Source organism: Melozone crissalis, unplaced genomic scaffold (assembly GCF_028551555.1).
Source record: "Melozone crissalis strain CALT ecotype California unplaced genomic scaffold, PUWL_Pcris_2 ptg000107l_1, whole genome shotgun sequence".
Classification (NCBI taxonomy): domain Eukaryota; kingdom Metazoa; phylum Chordata; class Aves; order Passeriformes; family Passerellidae; genus Melozone; species Melozone crissalis.
Genome location: NW_026535884.1, coordinates 964,737 through 986,815, shown reverse-complemented (window position 1 = coordinate 986,815; position 22,079 = coordinate 964,737). Strand labels below are relative to the sequence as shown.

The 22,079-nt window shown below is 48.4% G+C and overlaps 1 protein-coding gene across 1 annotated transcript in view; it reads right to left on the bottom strand.

Moving 5' to 3' along the window:
• The window catches only part of CCDC30 (coiled-coil domain containing 30), a 40,238-nt gene that overhangs the window by 4,226 nt on the left and 13,933 nt on the right, over window positions 1-22,079 (bottom strand). Inside the window, exons 6-20 of the mRNA XM_054291849.1 lie at window positions 20,647-20,762; window positions 18,219-18,311; window positions 17,485-17,591; window positions 16,533-16,710; window positions 12,953-13,051; window positions 12,248-12,385; window positions 10,522-10,659; window positions 8,982-9,139; window positions 7,469-7,700; window positions 4,942-5,115; window positions 4,044-4,253; window positions 3,339-3,496; window positions 1,655-1,802; window positions 1,362-1,483; window positions 603-744 (exon numbers count right to left, since the gene is read on the bottom strand). Coding sequence (XP_054147824.1) covers window positions 603-744; window positions 1,362-1,483; window positions 1,655-1,802; window positions 3,339-3,496; window positions 4,044-4,253; window positions 4,942-5,115; window positions 7,469-7,700; window positions 8,982-9,139; window positions 10,522-10,659; window positions 12,248-12,385; window positions 12,953-13,051; window positions 16,533-16,710; window positions 17,485-17,591; window positions 18,219-18,311; window positions 20,647-20,762 — 2,213 coding nt within the window. The remainder of the gene's footprint in view (window positions 1-602; window positions 745-1,361; window positions 1,484-1,654; window positions 1,803-3,338; window positions 3,497-4,043; window positions 4,254-4,941; window positions 5,116-7,468; window positions 7,701-8,981; window positions 9,140-10,521; window positions 10,660-12,247; window positions 12,386-12,952; window positions 13,052-16,532; window positions 16,711-17,484; window positions 17,592-18,218; window positions 18,312-20,646; window positions 20,763-22,079) is intronic.

Genomic DNA, 22,079 nt, shown 5'->3' with positions numbered 1-22,079 from the left:
TCCAACCCAGCCCCAACACCTCAACTAAACCCTGGCACCCAGTGCTATATCCAGGCTTTGTTGAACACACCCAGGGATGGTGACTCCACCACCTCCCCAGGCAGACCATTCCAGAACTTTATCACTCTTTCTGTAAAAAAATTTTTCCTAATATCCAACCTATATTTCCCTTGGTGCAGCTTGAGGTTGTGTGCTCTGGTTGTGTCAGTGCCTGGAGACAGAGTCCAGCCCCAGCTGAGCACAGGCACCTTTCAGGAGTTGTAGAGAGTGATAAGGTCACCCCTGAGTCTCCTTTTCTCCAGGCTGAGCACCCCCAGCTCCCTCAGTGGTTCCTCACAGGGTTTGTGTTCCCAGCCCCTCTCCAGCCTCGTTGTCTCCTCTGGATGTGCTCAGTGTCTCAATGTCCTTCCCAAACTGAGGGGCCAGACTGGACACGGCTCTCAAGGTGCCAAGGGCAGAATGACCTCCCTGCTCCTGCTCCACACCATTCCTGACCCAGCCAGGAGTCATTGGCCCTTCCTGGCCACCAGGGAATGCTTTTGGAAGCAGCAATTCCCCTGCAGCCTCCCCTTGCAGAAGAAGCCCTGGATGTGCCCTCTCACCTTTTCCACTTGGAGTTTGGACTCGCTGAGCTCGTTTTCCAGCTGTTTGATCCTGCTGTCCCTCTGTTTCACCTCGTGGATGAAAGTCTCCTTGGCCCTGCGGATCTTGTCCTTGTGTCTGAGCTGCATCTCGTTGTATTTCCTGGGCAAACAGGGACAATTCAGGATGGGAAAGGCACTTTGGCTGGGTGTCACTGTTTAGGAGCTTCTTTGAGCCAGGTCTAATAAGTTCTCAGAGGTTTATAACACACCTAAGGAGAGCAGGAAGGCTGGGAGAGCTGGGAGTGCTCACTGGAGAAGAGAAGGCTCCAGGGAGAGTTCAGAGCCCTTTCCAGGGCCTAAAGAGACTCCAAGAGAGCTGGAGAGGGATTTTGGACAAGGACCTAGAGTGCCAGGACAAAGGGGAATGGCTTCCCACTGCCTGAGGGCAGGGTCAGATGGGATATTGGAAGGAAATCCTTCCCTGGCACAGGGTGCCCAGAGCAGCTGTGGCTGCCCCTGGATCCCTGGCAGTGCCCAAGGCCAGGCTGGAAGGGCTTGGAGCAACCTGGGACAGTGGAAGGTGTCCCTGGTGGAACAGGATGGGCTTTAAGGTCCCTTCCCAGCCAAACCTGTGTGGAATTCCCTGACAACAGACATGGGGGTGAGCTCACTGCACACAGGGCCAGTGGATTTAGTGCTAAAAGCTGAATATTGGACAGGAAAGTCCACAGCACAGCCAAATGCAAGAGCAGGCCCAGGCAGGTTCGTGGGCATTACCTGACATAGAGATCCTTCTGGTTCAGGAGTCTGACACCCTCCTCATACAGGGCTTTGTTCTCCTCCTTCAGCAGCACTAGCTGCTCCGAGAGCTTCTGGTTCTCCTTCTGGCACTGCACATGCTGGAAAAGGGCTGGGTTTAATATATCAGCCCTCTGAGAACTTGGAGTCAAATTCTCATCTCTCACCTCGTCCTGGGGACCCAACAGCACCACAACACCCAGGAGCAGATTCCAGCTCCTGATGCTCCTGTTGCCCTTTGTATGATGAGGAACCCCCTCCCTGTGACTCACCTCACCAGCATCCAGCTTCTTCTCATCCTCCAGGACGTGCAGAGTCTTGGCCTGGAGCTCCACGTGCATCTTGGCCAGCGACGCCTCCGTCTCCCGGGAATGCCGGAGCTGCTGCCTCAGCTCCTCCACCTGCTGCTCCAGGAGCCTCCTGGGAACACCACGGGGACAGTGAGAGCTGCAGGGGTGTCCCAGATTGCAGGGCAAGGTGTGTTCTATTGCCATCTGTATGGCAGCTGTCCTTTGTCAAGTGGGCAGTTTTCCTTATCTCTCTCTCTCAGTGATCGCAATCAATCCTCCCTCAGGAGGGGACATCTGCTGATAACAACTATTGAATGTCACTGCAAGACTGATAAGACACCTGCTGATAATAGCTATTGAATGTCACTGCATGGCTGATAAGAACTGCAGCATCCCATTGTGAGATGCTCCACCCAGAGGGAGGAGCCAAGCATTCCTGCCTGGATATAATCTAGAGGTTCTGGAACACCAGCATGTTTTTCTCCACGGGATTTCCCAGAGGAACAGCAGCTGCCTCTGCCCCTGGATCTTCCGAGGAAGAATACAACCTTCTCTACAGGACCCCCTTGCTCCAGCAGAACCACCCCTGACACTGCAGGAGGGCTGCAGCCACAATTCCAATGGGACTGCCACCAACACCCTGACCCACAGGGTGTCAGGTTGGGTTCTGACTCTGTCAGTGTTGTTTTGTTTTACTGCATTGTTTATTTTACTTTTATTTTCTTCCCTATTAAAGAACTGTTATTCCCTGCTCCCATAATTTTTGTTGCCTGAGAGCCCTTAATTTAAAATTTATAGCAATTCAGAAGGGAGGGGAGTTCATTTTCTCCATTTCAGGGGAGGCTCCTGCCTTCCTTAGCAGGCACCTGTTTTTCCAAACCAAGACAAGGGGGATGTGCCTCCTGCCCCCACGGTGTCTGTCTGCCACCCAAAACACACCCTTGCTCCTCTTGCCCCAGCTGGCATGGGGCAAAGGAATCAGCACATCCCAGTTGTATCAGTGACACAGAAAGGGGGGATGATACACTGGGATCATTCCCAGCTCTCAGGGAAGTGGGCTTGTCGCAGACATCTTTTATGAAAAATCCTTTCTTTAGGATTTTTCCTCCTAAGAAGCTGAAAGGCCTCAAGAACAAAATGTAAACAATGATTATCTGCTGCTGTGGAATACAACAAGTAGATCTTTGATTGGCCATGTTAGATGTTTCTAATTAATGGCCAATCACAGCCCAGCTGGCTCAGACAGAGAGCTGAGCCACAAACCTTTGTTATCATTCTTTCCTATTCTATTCTTAGCCAGCCTTCTGATGAAATCCTTTCTTCTATTCTTTTAGTATAGTTTTAATATAATATATATCATAAAATAATAAATCAAACCTTCTGAAACATGGAGTCAGATCCTTCTCTTCCCTCATCCAAGAACCCCTGTGAACACGGTCACAGGGGCTGTTGGCATCCCTGCACTGACAGGAGAGGCCATGGCCCTTCCAAGGCAGATGAAGCCTCCAATAATCTTTTAAACCTCAGGAAGGGGGAATCCCTGGAGAACTCCAGGGATCAGGTAGGTCCAAAGGGAAGACAGGAGCTCAAAGCAGTGGTTTGGGTCTCCCTGAACCCTCCCAGGAGCTGCTGGAGGGCTGGCACAGCCCCTGCACAGCACAGAGACCTTTTCAGCTGCTCCTCGTGAAGTTCCTGCTGCACTCGAGCTTCATTCTCCCGAGCTTCCTTCAGCTCCTCCTCCAGAAGCTTCTTGTCAGAAGCACGAGCCTCTGCCAGCAGCAGCTGGTGCTGGGAATCCTTCAGCTTCTGCTGCAGTTTGGAGACCTTGGATTAAAATGGACATAAATTAAACTTTCTGAATGAACAGCCCAATGTCTGAATCAAATCCCCCAGTGGCTGAGGCATGGGAAGGAAAGATTTCCTTGTTTTTGACTCCAAGTCTATTAAAAGCAAAAGCTTTGCACTGGCTACCAGATTTTGGACCAAACACTATGGCATGAATTCCCAACAATCTTTTTCCAACCCAATCTGATCCTTCTCACATCAAAAGAGAATCCAATGACTTCTGCAGGAGCATGGCAGAATCAGTGCCATGGAAAACACAAGGTTTGGAATTTCCAGCCAGTAAACAGTAGGAAATTATCTCAGCAAGAACAAGATTAATGTTTCCTGTGCCTGCCAGCCCCACTATCAGTATTTCAGAGATATTGGGTTATCAGACATGGCTTCTATTGCCTTGATTATGCTCCCACTAATTACAGGCTTTTTTTCCTACAACATTAAGCTGATGGATCACAAAAAGGAATTTGAGGAAGCAAACCTGCTTGCTTTCTGCACTAGAGCTGCACAGAACTGTCAAACTCACACTCACCTTCTTTTGTGCCTCTCCTGCTCTGGATTTCTCCTGGGCCAGCCTCTCCTGGAGGCTGCTCCTGAGCTTATCAGCCTGGGAGCACTTGGAGAGCTCCAGTTCCAGCTCCTTGACCTTCTGCTGGCTCCTGTCCCACTGTGCTGAGAGGGAGGAACATGTTTCTGTGGTCTCTGAGAGTTTGGCCCGGGCCTGCTTCAGCTCAGCTTTGACCTGAGATCCCAGAGAAGAAATCAGATTTATACTTCAGAATCAATCAGCTGGAGTGGCTTGGCTAGGGAAGGGGAACAGGATTCCAGAAAGAGGAATCCTGGAGGAAGTAAAGCATGTTTTATTTGGATGCAGAGAAATTTGTCACAGAATCCCAGAGCACTTTTGGTAGGAAGGGCCCTTAAGGATCACCTGGTTCCTGTGGGAATCTATAAAATTAGAGGGTCTTGGCAAAGTTGCAAAAGGCTTTAGAGATAGCAGAACTTCAGAGACAGTTCCAACCCCCCATCATGGGCACCTTCCACTATCCCACAGTTCTCCAAGCCCCATCCAACCTGGCCAGGAACATTTCTGAGGATGAGGCAGCCACAGAATGTCTCTGGGCACCCTGTGCCAGGGCCTCACCAACCTCCCAGGGAAGGATTTCCTCCCCACAGCCTGTGTAATGCTGCCCTCTGGCAGTGGGAAGCCATTTCCCCTGTCCTGGCACTCCAGGTCCTTCTCCAAAGTCCCTCTCCAGCTCTCTTGGAGCCCCTTTAGGCTCTGAAAGGGGCTCTGAGGTCTCCCTGAAGCTTCTCTTCTCCAGGTGAGCACCCCCAGCTCTCCTACCCTGGGGGGAATGGGCTCCAGCCCTCATGGCCATCATTCCCATAGAGCTGAGGCACTCAGGGGAGCCTGGCTCTGTCCCTACCTTGGTGCATTCCTGCTGGAGCAGCAGATTCTGCCTCTGGAGGTCAGCATTCTTCTCCCTCTCATACCGGAGCTCCCTCTCAGCAGAGCTGCACAGGTTCTGCACCCGCCGCAGGTCCTGGCGCAGCTGCTGCAGCTTCTCCTCCTGCTGCTGGAACCTCTCCTCAGACACACCCTGCAGCAACAGCACAGTCACTCAGAAATTAACTTTAAGGCAGGATAAAGGTGATTAAAGAAGGCAGAAGCAGGATTTCAGGGCATTTGGGCAGGAAGATGTGCAAAGCCTGGCATTTCTCTGTCCTGTTTCCTCCCCTGTCCCTGCAGGGCTTTAGGAGCTTTGTGGATGTGGCACTTGGGGACATGGTTTGTGGTGAACATGCAAGCTGGACTTGATGCTCTAGAGGCCTTTTCCACCTCAATGATTCTCTCCATCACCTCAGAGAAGCCAATACAGCTCCTGAGGCTGAGGGGGAAGAGGTGATAACCTGGATGAGGGAATAAATCCCTGTTGAAACAAATCCATCCAATCAAAGCAAAGCCACCAGGACACTTTGGATTCTTGTACCAGTCTCACTCAGGCATCCAAGCAGGAGTGACACAGCCAGGCCAGCTCCCAGAGGGATCAGGAGAAACATGAGTCCTGGCAGGAACACAACAGGACAAAGCCTGGGCACTGGGAGGTGTCACCTTGGGAGGTAACTGATCCCCTTAGCTCACTCACCTTTTTATCACACACACCAAAGCCTGGCTTGGACCAAAGCCTTTCTGGCCTGCATCACTTTCAGCCATCCCTTGATCTGCATCCCCATTTTGCATCCTCACCTTCTGCTCTTGGAACCAGACAGAATTCACTGAAGACCAAATCTGCTTTCTCAGATAATCCTCAGGTAACTTTCCCAAGCTGGAAAAAGTCTTGATCCAGCACTGTGGGATCTGGCAGTGCCAGTCGTCCTGGAGGTCCATTGGCTCCATTGGTTTTGTGGGGTTTTCCCTAAATTCTTCTATCAGGATCCCTTCCCACATCCACTGCACTCCTTGTGTCCTGCTCTGCTCCTCCCAGATGATTTTCTGCTTCTTGATATAATTAGAATTCCAATCCTCTCCTTCTCATTCCCACCCTGGCCATCCACACCACCCTGTCCTCTTTTCCCTCCCAAATCTTTGCACAGAAGCTGAGCTCCTCCTCAGTCCCCCCATCCTGAGTTCTTCCAGCATTTTCTCCCTTTCTCTTTCAGCTCACCAAGTGAGAAAAGTGAACAAATTCCATTTAAATATCTTATTTCTGCCATGTGTAATCAGTTTATCCAAGTCCCCACCACATCCAAAAGCACAACACAAGGAAATCAACACATCCCGAATTTCCAACCATCCCTCACACACAGGGCTGACTTCCAGCCCACTTTAATTACACTCCTTGTGTCCTCCTCAGATGATTTGCTGCTTCTTGGATACAACTGGACTCTGATCCTCTCCTTCTCATTCCCACCCTGTGCTCTTTTCTCTCCCAAATCTTTGCACAGAAGCTGAGCTCCTCCTCAGTCTCCCCATCCTGAGTTCTTCCAGCATTTCCACCCTCTTTAGCAGGGACACCTGCACCTCCCTTTCTCTTTCAGCTCACAAAGTGAGAAAGGTGAACAAATTCCAATTAAATATCTTATTTCTGCCATGTGTAATCAGTTTATCCAAGTCCCCACCACATCCAAAAGCACAACACAAGGAAATCAACACATCCATAATGTCCAACTATCACTCACACCACAGGACTGACTTCCAGCCCACTTTAACTACACTCCTTGTGTCCTGCTCTGCTCTACCTGGATGATTTGCTGCTTCTTGGATACAACTGGACTCTGATCCTCTCCTTCTCATTCCCACCCTGGCCATCCACACCACCCTGTCCTCTTTTCTCTCCCAAATCTTTGCACAGAAGCTGAGCTCCTCCTCAGTCTCCCCATCCTGAGTTCTTCCAGCATTTTCTCCCTTTCTCTTTCAGCTCACCAAGTGAGAAAAGTGAACAAATTCCATTTAAATATCTTATTTCTGCCATGTGCAATCAGTTCAGTTTATCCAAGTCCCCACCACATCCAAAAGCACAACACAAGGAAATCAGCACATCCCGAATTTCCAACCATCACTCACACCACAGGGCTGATGTCACTTTGTTTTTTTAAGATTTTCTAAGCTTTCTGATGTTGACATTCTTGTAACAAACTTTTTTACACAGTTTCTGTAAATAACTCATTGTTTTGCATTCTTTTATGGAGGAAGAAAAAGTTGATAGACTGTTAGTCTGTCCAGTGTCATTGGAGAGGTGGCACTGTCACCCCCCAATCCGCTGTCACTCTTAGAAAACTATAAATGTTATAGTCAGAAAATAAACTTCCCTTTTTCTTCACCTTGAGAACAGCAGGGTGAGCTTGTATTCTTTCGTGTCCTATAGCAACAGGCTGACTTCCAGCCCACTTTAATTACATTTGCCTGTTAATTAATGACAAAAAGCAGGATTCAGATGGCAAAGCTGCCCATACCTGTTTAAGGCTCCCCTCTAAGCTGCCTGCAGAGCTCTGCCATGGGAGGAACCTGCTCTCCCTCTGCTCCAAGGCTGGGGTGATCCTCCTCATGTCTCCCTGCTCCCAGGCACTGCGGATGTCACATCTGAGCTGGGCAATTTCTTCCAGCAGCAGCCTCTTCTCTTCACTGCTCTCCTTCAGCTGCTTTTCCAGCTCCTCCTTCTTCTTGTTGCTCTCTAGTAATTCAGAGCTTGAAGGAGAAATAGTAAAGGAGAGAGATAACAACACAAATCCATGGAAAACAGCCTTAAAGGGGAAAAACTTGTCCAGTGAAACACTTCAGTGCTTTGGGAGGCTCCAAAGGGGATTCAATCCTGCCTGCAGCAGTTCTGGGCAAGGGTCAGTCTGCCTGGGACACTTCCCACAACACCACGTGTGTCCAAAGGCTCAGCTCTGCCCTGGAAGAGGTCACAGGCTGGCCAAGGAATGCTCACAAAGGCACAGGAGCTGCTCTGGACTCAAAGTCACAGGGAAGCACTGGAATAGGGGCTCAGGTGTCCCAGTCCAGCTGCCTGACTCATCTCCACCCAAACTCCATTTTCTTCATCCAAGATCAAAGCTGTGGCACCCCCACACCTGAAAGTGTCCAAGGCCAGCTCGGACAGGGCCTGGAGCAACCTGGGATAGTGGAAGCTGTCCCTGCCCATGGCAGGGGGTAGAATGGGATGAGCTTGACGATCCCCAGAACAATCTGGAATTCTGTGATTCTATGTCCTGGATGTCCAGGCACTGGCACAGGCTGTCAAGGCTGGAATCACAATCCCTGGAAGTGTTCAAACACCTGTGGATGTGGCACCTGGGGACATGTGTTAAGAGTGAACATAGCAGTGCTGGGAAACAGTTGGACTCAATGATCTTGGAGGGTTTTTCCAGCCTGAATAATTCCATGATTCCTTAGCAGCTCCCTGCTGCCTTCTCCTGGCTGTGCTTCATCCCAGTACCAGTAATGGACACTGTAACTGTGCTGGATTTAATCCCAGCTTTTATTTACTAAGGACAGATGAGCACCTGAGCCCAGATACTCCAGCTCCAAATTTGTCCTGCTCTACTCAAAAAGGGGAGTGGGACCCACACCTGCTGACCCCTCCCCTCCAAAAACACCCAAATTCCAAGGATTACCCATATCTCCAGTGGGACCAGGACTATCAGCTGTAAACCCTGAGGAGCCCAAACCCACAACAGGAGATTTTTGAGATCCCCCTTAGTCCAACTTCAAGGGAAGAATCCTCCTCCCTAAGGACAGCTCCCATTTAGGCTGCTCAGAATCGGGAAGAGCTGCAGAAAAAATCTTTAATCCTGGTTGATCCTGACTAAGGAAAGTCACCAAATTCAGAGATGCTGACCCAAGGAGAACATGAAGATGCCAAGCCCATTTTTGCCAGAAGCAGCCCCATGGGGAATTGGGAAAAATCAAAACTTAATTCAGCAAAGACAATGAGCAGAAAATACCCCAGGCTTTGTTCAGGTTTACCAGAGCACTTCTTGTTCCTCCCTCAGGTTTTTGATCTGTTCTTCCAAAAACACCACTTTAGCCATCTGCTCCTCATAGGTCTTTGCATCTGCACTGGGATCCTCCTGCTTCTGCTCCACTTTGGGGCTCTGTCCTCTGTCTTGCAGGACTTCAGAGGCCTGGAAGGTCAGAAAACACCAGGACTTGCATTTCCTTTGCTCTGATGAAATCTTTGGAGCCATCCAGGGCAATGTGGGGACTCCAGCAAGACATGGCTGGTGATTCTGTGCCTAAATAATTGCACTTCTTCCCCCTCAAAGACACATGTGAGTCCTTTTTCCTGCATGGAAAGCAGCTGTGTCTCAACTAGCACCAAGCCATGGTTCTTTATTTTATTTCATCCCACTGTGGCACAGATCCCAGGGATTTAGAGCATATGGCAAAGCTCTTTACAAAAGCAGCAGCAGCTTCTGGCAAACCAGGAGGGGCACAAAGTGTGGGTTCAGGTGGCTCTCACAGAGGTGCTCCAACTCTACCCCAAACACCTCCCCAGGGATGGCATCTCCTCTCCCAATGTCACCCAAGCCTGTAACACCAGGTAACAGCACACCCTCAACAGGAGACTGGAGGAGAAGATGCCAAGAAAATGAAATGGGCAGGAAAGGAGGAATGGATCAGGACAGAAGAATTCAGAGCTGAATCACAACTGGAGTCTGCCCAGTGTCAGATCTGCTGCTCACCTGTGATGGACCCAAATCCTTCAGACACAAACACCATCATCCTCACCTAACCCTGACACACCAGGTAACAGCACACCCCCAACAGGAGACTTGAGGAGAAGATGCCAAGAAAACAAAAGGGGCAGGAAAGGAGGAATGGATCAGGACAGAAGAATTCAGGTCTGTCCAGGGTCAGATCTGCTGCTCATCTGTGATGGACTCAAATCCTTCAGACACAAACACCATCATCCTCACCTAACCCTGTAACACCAGGTAACAGCACACCCTCAGCAGGAGACTTGAGGAGAAGATGCCAAGAAAATTAAATGGGCAGGAAAGGAGGAATGGATCAGGACAGAACTCACAGCTAAATCACAACTGGAGTCTGCCCAGGGTCAGATCTGCTGCTCATCTGTGATGGACCCAAATCCCCTGGAACAGGGGCTCAGGTGTCCCTGACTGATCTCCACCCAAACTCCAGCTCCATTTTCTCCATCCAAGATCAAAGCTGGGGCTGCTCCACCCCTGGAAGTGTCCAAGGCCAGGCTGGACAGGGCTTGGAGCAACCTGGGAGAGTGGAAGCTCTCCCTGCCCATGGCAGGGGGTGGAATGGGATGAGCTTGAAGATCAGACACAAACACCATCATCCTCACTAAACACCAGCTTTGATTGCTAAAACTTTTTAATCAACAGCTCCCTGAGCCTTCAATCCCAGGTATTTCCTGATATTTCAATTCCTTATCTACACCAGGACAAATTTACTCATAATTTGAGCAACACACCCCAGTAGCTCCTGCCTGCATCAGGTACCACAAGAACTGGGAATTCTTTCCATGTCTCACCTCTGGAATTAGCAAAGCACTGTCTTTGTGTGGCTTCTCATGGGATACATCCACCAGATCCCTGCTGGCTGATGCTCTCTGGAGACCTGGGAAGGTGTTTATGTGGCCTGGGAGCTCTGAGTGGGAGTCAGGCAAACCCTGCAGAGGTAACAACAGAGTCAGTGCATGGAACACACCCCAAATGACAAGCTCAGGAAAAGATTCCTCCTCTTAATTGTCCAAAAATCTCTTAAAAACAAGGAGAGATTTCCAGGTGACAGAACCCAATGATTTAATTCAAATCTTGTTTCCAGGGAAATGATTCATTGCAGAGCAGCAGCTCCATCCAAAGGGAATGAGCCCATGTGGGAGGCCAGGATTTCACCAAAGGTGAATTCATCCAAAGGAATTCATCCACAGGAATTCACCAAAGGTGAATACATCCAAAGCTCTCTATGCTAAAGGCTGTTCCAGCCTAACACAGGGCTCTGGATTTCACCTCCTCCTGATCCCTTTGATGGGAAAACAATCCCTCCTTCAGGAGGAATTCCTTCAGACCTTCAGGGATGGATGATTTGGATTCAAAGATCTCTGGATCACAAGCAGGCTGAACTACTGGGAGGCAAAGGTTCCAAAAGGACTTTTCCCATTTTGCCCACCATTCCCCACATCAGACAATTCCTTTCCTTGTGTGCATTGACAGACTGACCCAGCCTCTCCCTCCCAGCCAGGCTGTTTTCATCCCAAGCTTTGATCCCGAGTTTCAGTGTGGATTTGCTGCAGCAGGACCAAGCCCTGGCCTCTAGATGCCACTGTTCCTCCAGCAGTGCCCGAGCCTGTGCAGCTCTGCCAACAGCTCAGCACTTCCATGGATTGCACTTGGATTCAAGGAAGTAACAGGACTCCCAAACTGATCTAAGGCCTCTCAGAGTGATAAAAAAATGGGATTTGTCATGGCTGTGTCCCCCCATTGCCAGCTCCCTTTGTCCAGGCTCCTGAATTTTCACCCCAATTTTCAGTGCTTGTCCTGGCAGCCCTTGGACAACTTTGCTGGCACCACTCACTGTCTCTCCTCTGTGGCCCAGCTGGAATACAACAGTTCCAGCAACATTCCCAGCAGGGAAACATCCAGGAGTTGATTTAGCACCTAAATTGGTTCAAGCCAAGTGTGCCAAGGCCCTTGGGGAAATCCCAGCAGGATGTTCATTTTTCAATTCATGAAATTAATGCCCGAGTCTAAAAACTCCCACTCTGCCCTCCAGAGAATTAGAGTTTGGCAACAAAGTTGGAATTCCTGATTTGTTATCAGATTCACTGAAAGGCAAGTGAGTTCTAGAGTTAGAGATGATGCCATGAGAGCAGCTGGATTGAAAACTCTCCACCAAAGGTCTAAAAGTGGCTGGGCTGGAGAAATGCATCAAGAGATGGCAGGCAATGAGTCTGGGGAGCAGCTGGGGATGTTTCATGGAGAAATGCATCAGGAGATGGCAGGCAATGAGTCTGGGGAGGATCTGGGGATGTTTCATGGAGAAATGCATCAGGAGATGCCAGGCAATGAGTCTGGGGAGGATCTGGGGATGTTTCATGGAGAAATGCATCAGGAGATGGCAGGCAATGAGTCTGGGGAGGATCTGGGGATGTTTCATGGAGAAATGCATCAGGAGATACCAGGCAATGAGTCTGGGGAGGATCTGGGGATGTTTCACGGAGCTCCTGCAGGGAGCCCCACCACAGGGGCTGCACATACCTGGCTGCCCAGAACCTTCTCAGCCTTCAAATCTTCCCTCAGCAGCTCCAGCTCAGAGGCCAGCTGCTTTCTCCTTTCTCTCCTCTCTCCCAGCTGACTTCCCAGCTTGTCTATTGTTTCCTGACAGCTTTCCAACATCTGGAACAAGAAAATTTCAGGGTTACTCCCACAGTATCAGAGAGAAGCAGATTGCAGGATTTGTGTCTTCTAGGAAACAAGGAGAGGAGAACAGTTCTCAAATGTTTCCAGTGGAATTCCTACACTCTTATCCAGGGCTCACAGAGACCCAAAACACCTTGGGAAGCTCCTCTCCCATCTCTGTCTGGCTCACACACCAGGCAGATGCAATTGTTGGGCTGGCAAGGAACAAATGGACAGGAAAGTTAACCCAGAACGTGATGGGGATCAGCTTTAAATGCACCCACACATCCCCTGGTTTCACTAAACCCTCAACAAGAATTGAGCACCTTCACACAGGTGAAAACTTTACACTCATGGGGAGACAACAAACTGCTCAGCTGCCAGAGCTGAAGGCAAGAACTTCCTAGGGGAGAGTTTTCATGGAGATCATGTTGGCTGCTTTCCTCCAGTGATCCATGAGGAGCTACAGATCCTCAGGAGAGGGTGACAAAAAAAAAACCACTTCAGATGCTCATTACAACATTTCTAAACAGAACAGTTCATTTCTCAAGGAAAAGCTCTCACCTCCTGCATCTCCTGAGCTCCAGACGTCACCTGCTCGTTCCCATCCATCTCACTTCTGTTCTTCTGCACCTCAAACAACTCTGTTTCCAAACTGGTGATCTGAACATGGACAAATCCCAAGTTAAAACCAAACCAGGACTCACAACTAAATGCACAGCTACTCCTGAAGTGCTCCTTGTGCTGCTGTGTTGAAGATTGCAATGCAAGATGTTTTCAATTACCATCTGTAGGGCAGATTACCTTTGTCAAGTGGGCAGTTTGCCTTATCTCTCTCTTTGAGTGACCACATTCGCACCTCCCTCGGGAGGGGACATCTGCTGATAACAGACTATTGAAGGTCACTGCATGGCTGATAAGAACTATAACATCCCATTGGGAGATGCTCCGCCCAGAGGGAGGAGCCAAGCATTGCTACCCAGACATAATCCAGAGGTTTTTGAGACACCAGCACAGCTTTCTCCACAGGATTCCCCAGAGGAACAGCAGCTGCCTCTTCTTCCACTGGATCTTCGGAGGAAGAATACATCCTTCTCTACAGGACCCCCTTGCTCCAGCAGAACCACCCCTGACACTGCAGGAGGGCTGCAGCCACATTTCCAATGGGACTGCCACCAACACCCTGACCCACAGGGTGTCAGGTTGGGTTCTGACTCTGTCAGTGTTGTTCTAGTGTACTGCATTGTTTATTTTATCCTTTTTTTTTTTTTCCTTTCTCTATTAAAGAACTGTTATTTCCTGCTCCCATATTTTTGCCTGAGAGCCCCTTAATTTAAAATTAATAGCAATTCAGAGGGGTGGGGAGGGTTCGCATTCTCCATTTCAGGGGAGGCTCCTGCCTTCCTTAGCAGGCACCTGTCTTTCCAAACCAAGACATGCTGTTATGGGACAAGGCCCATGTTGGAAGCAAGGAACAGGAGGGGATGTGCATGGCCAGCTCCAGCTCATCCCTCATCCTGCTGCTGCCAAGGAGGAAGGAGTCAGTCTCAAGCCAGAAAAAGATGGAATTCTGCTCCCCAAAAGGAGTGGAACCACCCAGGCACATGGTGAAAACTCCAAGTTTCCACACATTTGGTGCTCCCCCAGCATGGAGGAGCTCAGGACACCCCAGTTTAGGTGCTGGGTCATCCTTGTTCCCTGTGCTCAGAGTGCTGATCTTACCCAAGCAGATGTTCAGCCTGAACTTATCCTGGTCCCTTCACTGCTCATAGGAAATTTTCAGTCACTCCTGAAGGGCTCCAAGGCCTTGGGATTTGGGAGAGCAAAGCACTGATCTTGGTAACCACTGATCTCTGTAACCACTGACCTCTGGAATCACTGACTTTTGTTCCTCCTGGCACCTCTGGGCAAGGTGGAGTTTGGCCAAGGTCTCACTCTGCCTTTGGCTCATCAAAGTTTTTGTTCCTGAAGTTTTAAAGGTCTCAAAGGAGCTCTGAGCAGCCCAGATAAGATCATCCCAGAGGAGCTGCTCAGCTTCTCTTCCCCATTAGGGATCCCAAGTTCCCTCTCCACAATCCAATCCTGGCACTGGCAGCCTCCCTGGCTCCTCTGCCAGATTCCCTTTCCTTAGGCTGAGATCCAGTTTGGATTTCTAAAACTCCCGGCTGGACTGTCCAACTGCCTGAGCTTGGCTCTCCTGAAATGAGCTGGGACACCAGAGGGAGATGAAATCCAGCCCCACAGAACCCCAGATTGGTTCTGGAGATCCCAGAATCCCAGGATGGGTTGGGTTGGAAGGGACCTTAGAGCTCATCCTGTTCCATGGGCAGGGACACCTTCCTCTATCCCAGGTTGCTCCTGGCCCTGGACATTTCCAGAGCTGGGGCAGCCACAGATTCTCTGGACAACCTGTCCAGGGCCTCCTCACCCTCACAGACAAGAAACTCTCCCTCATGTGTAATCCCAAAGCCAAAGGGGTACCAAGTCCCTGCCAATCCCAGTCCATTCCCACAGCAGCTCCTCAAAGCCCCTGAGCTTTGCTCTCCCTGGTGAGTTCCTGGCACCAACTGGGTCTGCTGGAGCTCCCAGAAGGGAATGGTCTCTTCCCAACACACAGGAAAGCTGCTGCAACTCTGCTTTCTAAATCAAAGATATGAGCCCACCAATGTGTGAAGAGGAATTAGAAGTGGGGTGAAACACCCAGACCTCCCACAGAAGAGCTAAAGGACAACAAACCTCTCTCCTTCTGCATGATTGGATGATAATTTGGGGTTCAGCAAGACTTTGGAGGTCCAAAAGGGATCTCAAATGCAAAACACACCTCCTCTCCTCACCCCCAGTCAGCCTTTGGTCAGAAGTTGATATCTAGCAATGCACTTCTTTAGTCTCCATCCAAGCCATTAACTTTTAAGCACTTCATTTGTGCTCCCAAATCCCATGCCAGCACCAGAACAATCCTCACTCTGTATCCCACTGTCCTGATCCTGAGTCACAGCCTGACCAGCCAAGGCTTCTGCAGCTGTGCCAGGACCAGCAAAAACCCTCCCAATTCCTTCCCAGGCAGGACTGGAAAACACCCAGCAGGCTCCAGCCCCCTCCCCAGGGCTCTTTAAGCCCCCTGGGAATGCAGGACACAGCAGATGGATCTATCCAGGGTTAAACCCCACCTCCTCATCCACCCTGCCTCTGCTCTGCATCCCTCAAAATGGTTCTTTGTTGTGGTGGTCCCAGTTGTGGGTTTCTGTGGGTCTGGACTGAAGGCACTGAGACAGCAGTTCATGTTCACACTCAGGTGTTTATTATTTCTTATCAGTGAAACCACGTCTCACTGCTGTGAGTTCAGCAGCTTTTCATTAGAAGGCACAAAATGGCCAACAATCTCTTGGGACAAGGGCTTTTCAGACTAAACTGTCCAATTAAAAGCTGACACCTGGATTATTTTCCCTTTTAACCCAATAACTGATCCCAATGTGGACTGTTCTGCCCAATTACAAGATGCCACCCAAACCCATGAGGAAGAAGAAGCATGAAGAAGAAACCCAGGACAACACCCTGTGCCCTCCATCTTGCTGCCATCCACAACATACTAAAAATCCCAAAATCTAAACTGGGAAAATGAGGCTGGGGAAGTATCAGTTTCTTTGGGTCTGGATTGAAGGCACTAGTTTTGGATCGAGACACTAGTTTTTATGTTTGGACTCAGATGTTTATTATTTCTTATCAGTGAAACAGTCTCACTGCTGTGAGTTGGGCAGCTTTTCATTGGAAGGCACAAAATGGCCACAATCTCTTGGTACAAGGGCTTTTATTAATTAAGAGCTGACAATTTTATCATTTTATCTTTTATCAACTAAGAGTTGACACCTGGATTATTTCCCCTTTTAACCCAATAACTGATCCCACAGAGCTGCAATGAGGACTTTTCTGCCCAATTACAAAATGCCAACCCAACCCATGAAGAAGGAGGAAGAAGAAGCATGAAGAAGAAACCCAGGATAGAGCAGAAATTCTGGCTGCTTTTCCTGTCAAACCAAACACAGCAGAGTGCAGGGCCAGCTCAAATATCATTCTGTTTTTCCAATCAGAGAGAAAAGCAGAAGGAATGAAAGAAACCCAAACCTTATCTCTCCCATTCCTTACTCACCTTCTGGTGCAGTCCCTCCACTTTGCTTTCCTGCTTGCTTTGGATCTGTGTCTCTCCCAGGATTGATTCCAGCTTCTCATTGTGCTCAACCAAACCCTCTTGCTCCTGCTCCAGTTTCTGCAGCTTGTGAAGGAGCTGGGAATTCCTGCCCTCAGTGCTCTCCATGGCTTCCCTGCACCTGCACAGCAAAACTCAGCATCACCAGGCTGGAACTGCATCCCAGCTAATCCAGGGAGGAAAAGCCAAGGTTTTTCTCACATTTTCTGCTGATTTGCAGTCTCACATCCAGCATGGCCTTACTTATATGGGAATTACGGGTGATGGGATCTACACAAGGGATGATGAAGGTCTGGGATGAAACAGGTCAAGCATGAGGCTGCCAACAGCAAATTCAGATGCTTGAGGTGAAGAACAGGCTTGGGAAGCTGAAGGGAAAAGGGTCAGAGGGCTTTTGGAAGAGGATCAGCTCCCCTGTCCTCCCTGAAACTGTCAGATGAGCTGCAGCACCTCCTAAGCAGATACTGGGAGAACAAAGCTTTGAATTCCCTCAGAAATCCCTGTTTCCATATTTCTGGTTGAAAGGCAGATGGTTTGGGTTGAAAGGCAGGTGTTGCTCCTGGAGAGCAACAAAATCCAAAGAAAACTTCCCAGCACTTAAACAGGTTTAAAAACAAGGGTTTTAAACAACAGTTTTTTGTATGTGGAGAGCTCCAAAAGCTGAACTCTCTTCTTTTAGGAAAGCAACAAACTGGAGGAAGTATCAGCATCAAACTAGAAGCGATTCCTCAGGACTGCATCTCCTCCAAATTTTCCCATTTGGGAGCAGAAGGACAAAGCCCTAAAGAGTATTTAAAACAATTCAGTAATCAAATAATCCTGCAAGAGAGAGCAGCAGAAACAGCACCAGGAACCAGTGGAAGTACAAGGGGTGAGGGCTTTCTGCACCTCTCACCTTTTGTGCAGAGTTTCCACACCCTGATCTCCATGTTCCTGATTTGGGGCAGCTCTGCTGGCACCAGGGTCTCCATCAGCTCCTGCTTCCTCCTGTGTGCCCTGTGCCTGAGAGAAAATCAACATTAGAACTAGGATTGAGATCCCAGAATCCCAGCATGGATTGCGTTGGAGGGATTTTAAAGCCCATCCTGTTCCACGGGCAGGGACACTTTTCACTATCCCAGGTGGCTCCAAGCCCCATCCAGCCTGGCCTTGGACACTTCCAGGGATGGGGCAGCCACAGCTCCTCTGGGGAAATTGTGCCAGGACCTCAACACCCTCAGAGCCAGGAATTCCTTCCCCATATCCCATCCAACCCTGCCCTCTGGCAGTGGGAGCCATTCCCCCTTGTCCTGTCCCTCCATGCCTTGTCCCCAGTCCCTCTCCAGCTCTCCTGGAGCCCCTTTAGGCTCTGAGGTGTCCCTGGAGCCTTCTCCAGGTGAAACCCCCAGTTTTCCCAGCCTGGCTCCAGAGCAGAGGGGCTCCATCCTCAGAGCACCTCTTTGGCCTCCTCATCCAGCTCCAAGAGCTCCACATCTTTCCCCTGCGAGCACAGAGTGACTCCAAGGCCACAGAAATAAAACACATGAGCCACACCAGCTCCATCTCTCAGCCTAGGAGCCCCCCAGAACACCCAGGCTCTCACAGACAGCTAGGGGACCATGTTTTTGTGGAATGACAGAGAGGGAACACCTGCAGTGACGCCACTCCAAGTCCCTCTGGCGCTGGTGGCTCTGGCCTCTCGCTCCGCTGGTACTCACAGATCTCCTCCTTCAGCTGCTCCACCTGCAACACACAACACCCCTCTGAGCTCTGCTGAACACTCCATTCTCATATTTGTTATTCATGGATTGCTATTCCCTACCCTGAGGGATTGGCTGAGATGCTGTGGACGCTCCAGCTGCTGAGTGGCCTCTGTCACAGGCATCTTTTTATCAAAATCCTGTCCCTAGGATTTTTCCTCCTGAGAAGCTGGGAGGTCTCAGGAACAAAATGTAAACATTGATTATCTGCTGTGGAATGCAACAGGTGCATCTGTGATTGGTCTCTTGTGGTTGTTTCTAATTAATCACAGTCAGCTGGCTCAGACAGTTTGGGACAGCTGCCTTTGTTATTCAATCCTTTCTATTCTATTCTTAGCCAGCCTTCTGAGATGAAACCTTCTATTCTTTTAGTATAGTTTTAATGTAATATATATCATAAAATAATAAATCAAGCCTTCTGAAACATGGAGTCAGATCCTCATCTCTTCCCTCATCCTCAGACCCTTGTGAACACGGTCACAGGCCTCAGATAAGGAGCAGTAAAAGTGGGAATGCTGCTGCTCCAATCCATTCAAGGATGAATTTCCTGAATTTATTTCACTTCCTGACCTGTCAGATTCCTACTGCTGTTTCTGAGGACACTTTTCAGTGTCTTCCATCCATGGGATCAATGGAATTCCATTTCCAGCAGCAGCTCTTCATCCCAGGCCAACTGCCCAGCCTGTTCCTCCCCTACCCTTCATAATCCAAGGCAAGAAAACGCCTTTCAGGACACCAAGCTGCTGTAGTTGGCAATAAAGCACATTTTCGACTTCTGTAAATTAAAAATTGGTGGGTTCCCAACTTCTGTGCCAACAGTTAAACCCCAATCCTAAGAATAAAGGGGATTTGCTTTTAGCTTAATATGTGGCTGGAACTGATCTCAATCTGGCCACATTTTTTCCTGTTCAGTGATCAAAATACATTATGTATATTATATGATCAAAATATAATATGTATCTGTATGTTTTTGTCTATATAGACATATATATATCTATATATTATATAAAATATAATATATGTCCTTATATATAATATACAAATATATAAAATATATAGTTATCTTAATATATAATATATAATATAGAACATAGAATACATGGTATATAATATATAATATATAATATATAATATATATTTTTTAATATTTTATTTCTACTTCTTTATAAGCTATACATACACTTGTGTATCCAGAATGACTGAAAGGAGCAATGCCCTACAACAAGGAAAATATTATTTGGAATAAAAAAAATAAGTAAACAGAGAGATTTGAACTAAGTTATGGTTTTTTGCAGCTCCAGAAAGAGACTGTGCTGTATATACAAGGCTTGAGGTGACAGACATGGAAAAAGCAGCAACTTTTTTAAATGCAAGGAATGAAACTATTAAAAAAATCTATAAAAAATACTGTAAAATTCTAAACACCTCAAATGGGAGTAAATCCCATTCAAGATATTATCTGATAAACATTATTTGAAAAGTATCTTCTCAGAGATGCTTGTATTAATTTAGCAACACCCATGTGACATGAGAGATCTGCAAGAGAGCCAAGAGCTCTCAGTGCTGGGATGGCAAAGGCTCTCAAAGGCTGATATAAGGAAATCAGGAGATAAGAACAGCAGTAGATTTTGTGCCCAATTATACATTTTAATAGGAAGCAGACTCTTCTATCCCTTCCCTGTTGGCGACCTCATTAAGGAATTATCTGGTTGATAGTTCCTTAATTGCTCCTTAATTCTAGGTGGCATTTAGAGAATCCTGGCTGTATAACACTAAGCATTTAACTAACAGTAATGTAAGAAGTCATTCCATTAAGAGAACCCACAGAAAATTAACAAATCAATCAATGTGGCTGAGTTAAAAAGCAAAGGGGCTGAGAAGAATCAAAAATGAGCATAAAATTAAAATGGATTTTGAAATTTATGGGGATTTTAGGCTAAACTTAGGTAAAGTGAACTCTTTAATCCAGCCCAGGGAAAGGCTCATGTGTTCCTTACTCTATTTACACACTTGAGTTGGGTTAACCCTGATCAGCAGGGAGCTGATTCCTCTCCATGGGCACAGGAAAATGTGTCCCAAAATCTCCAAGCCACCACTCAGCTGGAGTCCCTCAGACTCCTTCTGCATTGAGGGAAGTTCCCAGAGTTGCATTCTGCCTAAATCCTCAATTTTACTGCTCCATGAACCCTGCCACAGCCAAACTGCAGCTCTGGGCATAGAACAGCGAGGGGAAAGGGGAAGGCAGGGCAGGTTTGGGAGCAGGGAGGACTTTCAGGGATGACTTTCAGGATTGTTGGCTTGGCTTGGAGGATGCTCACCAGCTCCAGGAATGCTTTCCTCTCCAGGTCGAGGGTCTGCACGCGCGCCCGCAGCGCCAGGATCTCCTTGTCCAGCCGGCTGTTGTGCTCCATGGCCCTCTGGAGCTCAGCCCTGTCTGGAGACAGCAGCACCAGGGAATGAGCTGGGCACTGCCAGGCCCTGCCTGCCCCAATCCAAGCACGGATTCCAGGCTGATCCCACACGTGGGAGAGGTGGGAGGCAGCATGGACATGCCCCACATCCACTGGGAGCACATCCCACATCCACAGAAACCACATCCTGCATCCACTGGGAATACATGAGAATACATCTTACATCCACATGGGAATACATCCCACATCCACTGGGAATATGTAGCCACATTTCTCCTCACAGAGAAAAGCAAGGCACAATTCTTCCCAAGAATATTTCTGGGTTTCACATTCTCTGAACCTCAGAGAAAGGAAAAACAATTCTTATCATTTGTTGTGCCTGTGTTTGTGCAAAAGTAGAATGCAATGTGGAGATTGTTCACCCAAAGTGATGGTGTTTTGTTTCCTTGGCCTATCAGGGTGTGTGTGTGTGTGTCAGGACTGACAGGACAGTCACGAGATTGAGTGCAGCTTGGCAGATTCAGTTTAGATGCAATGTAATATAGTGTAATATAATATAGAATAATATAGTATGATGAAGTAATTAATTAGCCTTCTGATATCAATGGAGTCCTCCTTGTCATTCCTCCCTGCCATAGGGGTTGTCCTGTTTCAATAGGAATACATGGGAACACATCCTGCATCCACTGGGAGCACAACTTCATGGAACGCAGGCACATGGGACACATCCATGTGGGAACACATCCACCCCACATCCATGTGGGAACACATCCACCCCTCATCCATGTGGGAACACATCCACCCCACACCCATGTGGGAACACATCCACCCCATATCCATGAGGGAACACATCCACCCCACACTCATGTGGGAACACATCCATCTCACACCCATGTGGGAACACATCCACCCCATATCCATGAGGGAACACATCCATCTCACATCCATGCTCTCTCCCTCCCACAGCAAAGGCTGATGTCCCTGGAGATCCAGGTTCAACAGCAGCCCCTCCATCATTATCCCAGGGATTCAGTTTACCTCTGGATCACAGAGGTAAACCTCATTTAAATCACTCACCTCATCTACTATGGTTTTTTCGCTTTCTCTTTAGAAAACCTCAACATTTTCACCATAAATCCAGCACTGCCACAAGCAGGAACGCAATCCCAGCCAATGTATCCCTGTTTTCTGCACATTGAAATTTAATGGAATGGCTACAACTGGAAAAATTGCACACCAGTTTTTCTATGGATCAATAGATCAATGAATAAATTAATCCCAACACTAATTAATGCATATTCCCAATACTTGCAGGGCAGAAATAGGAAGATGTGTTTGCA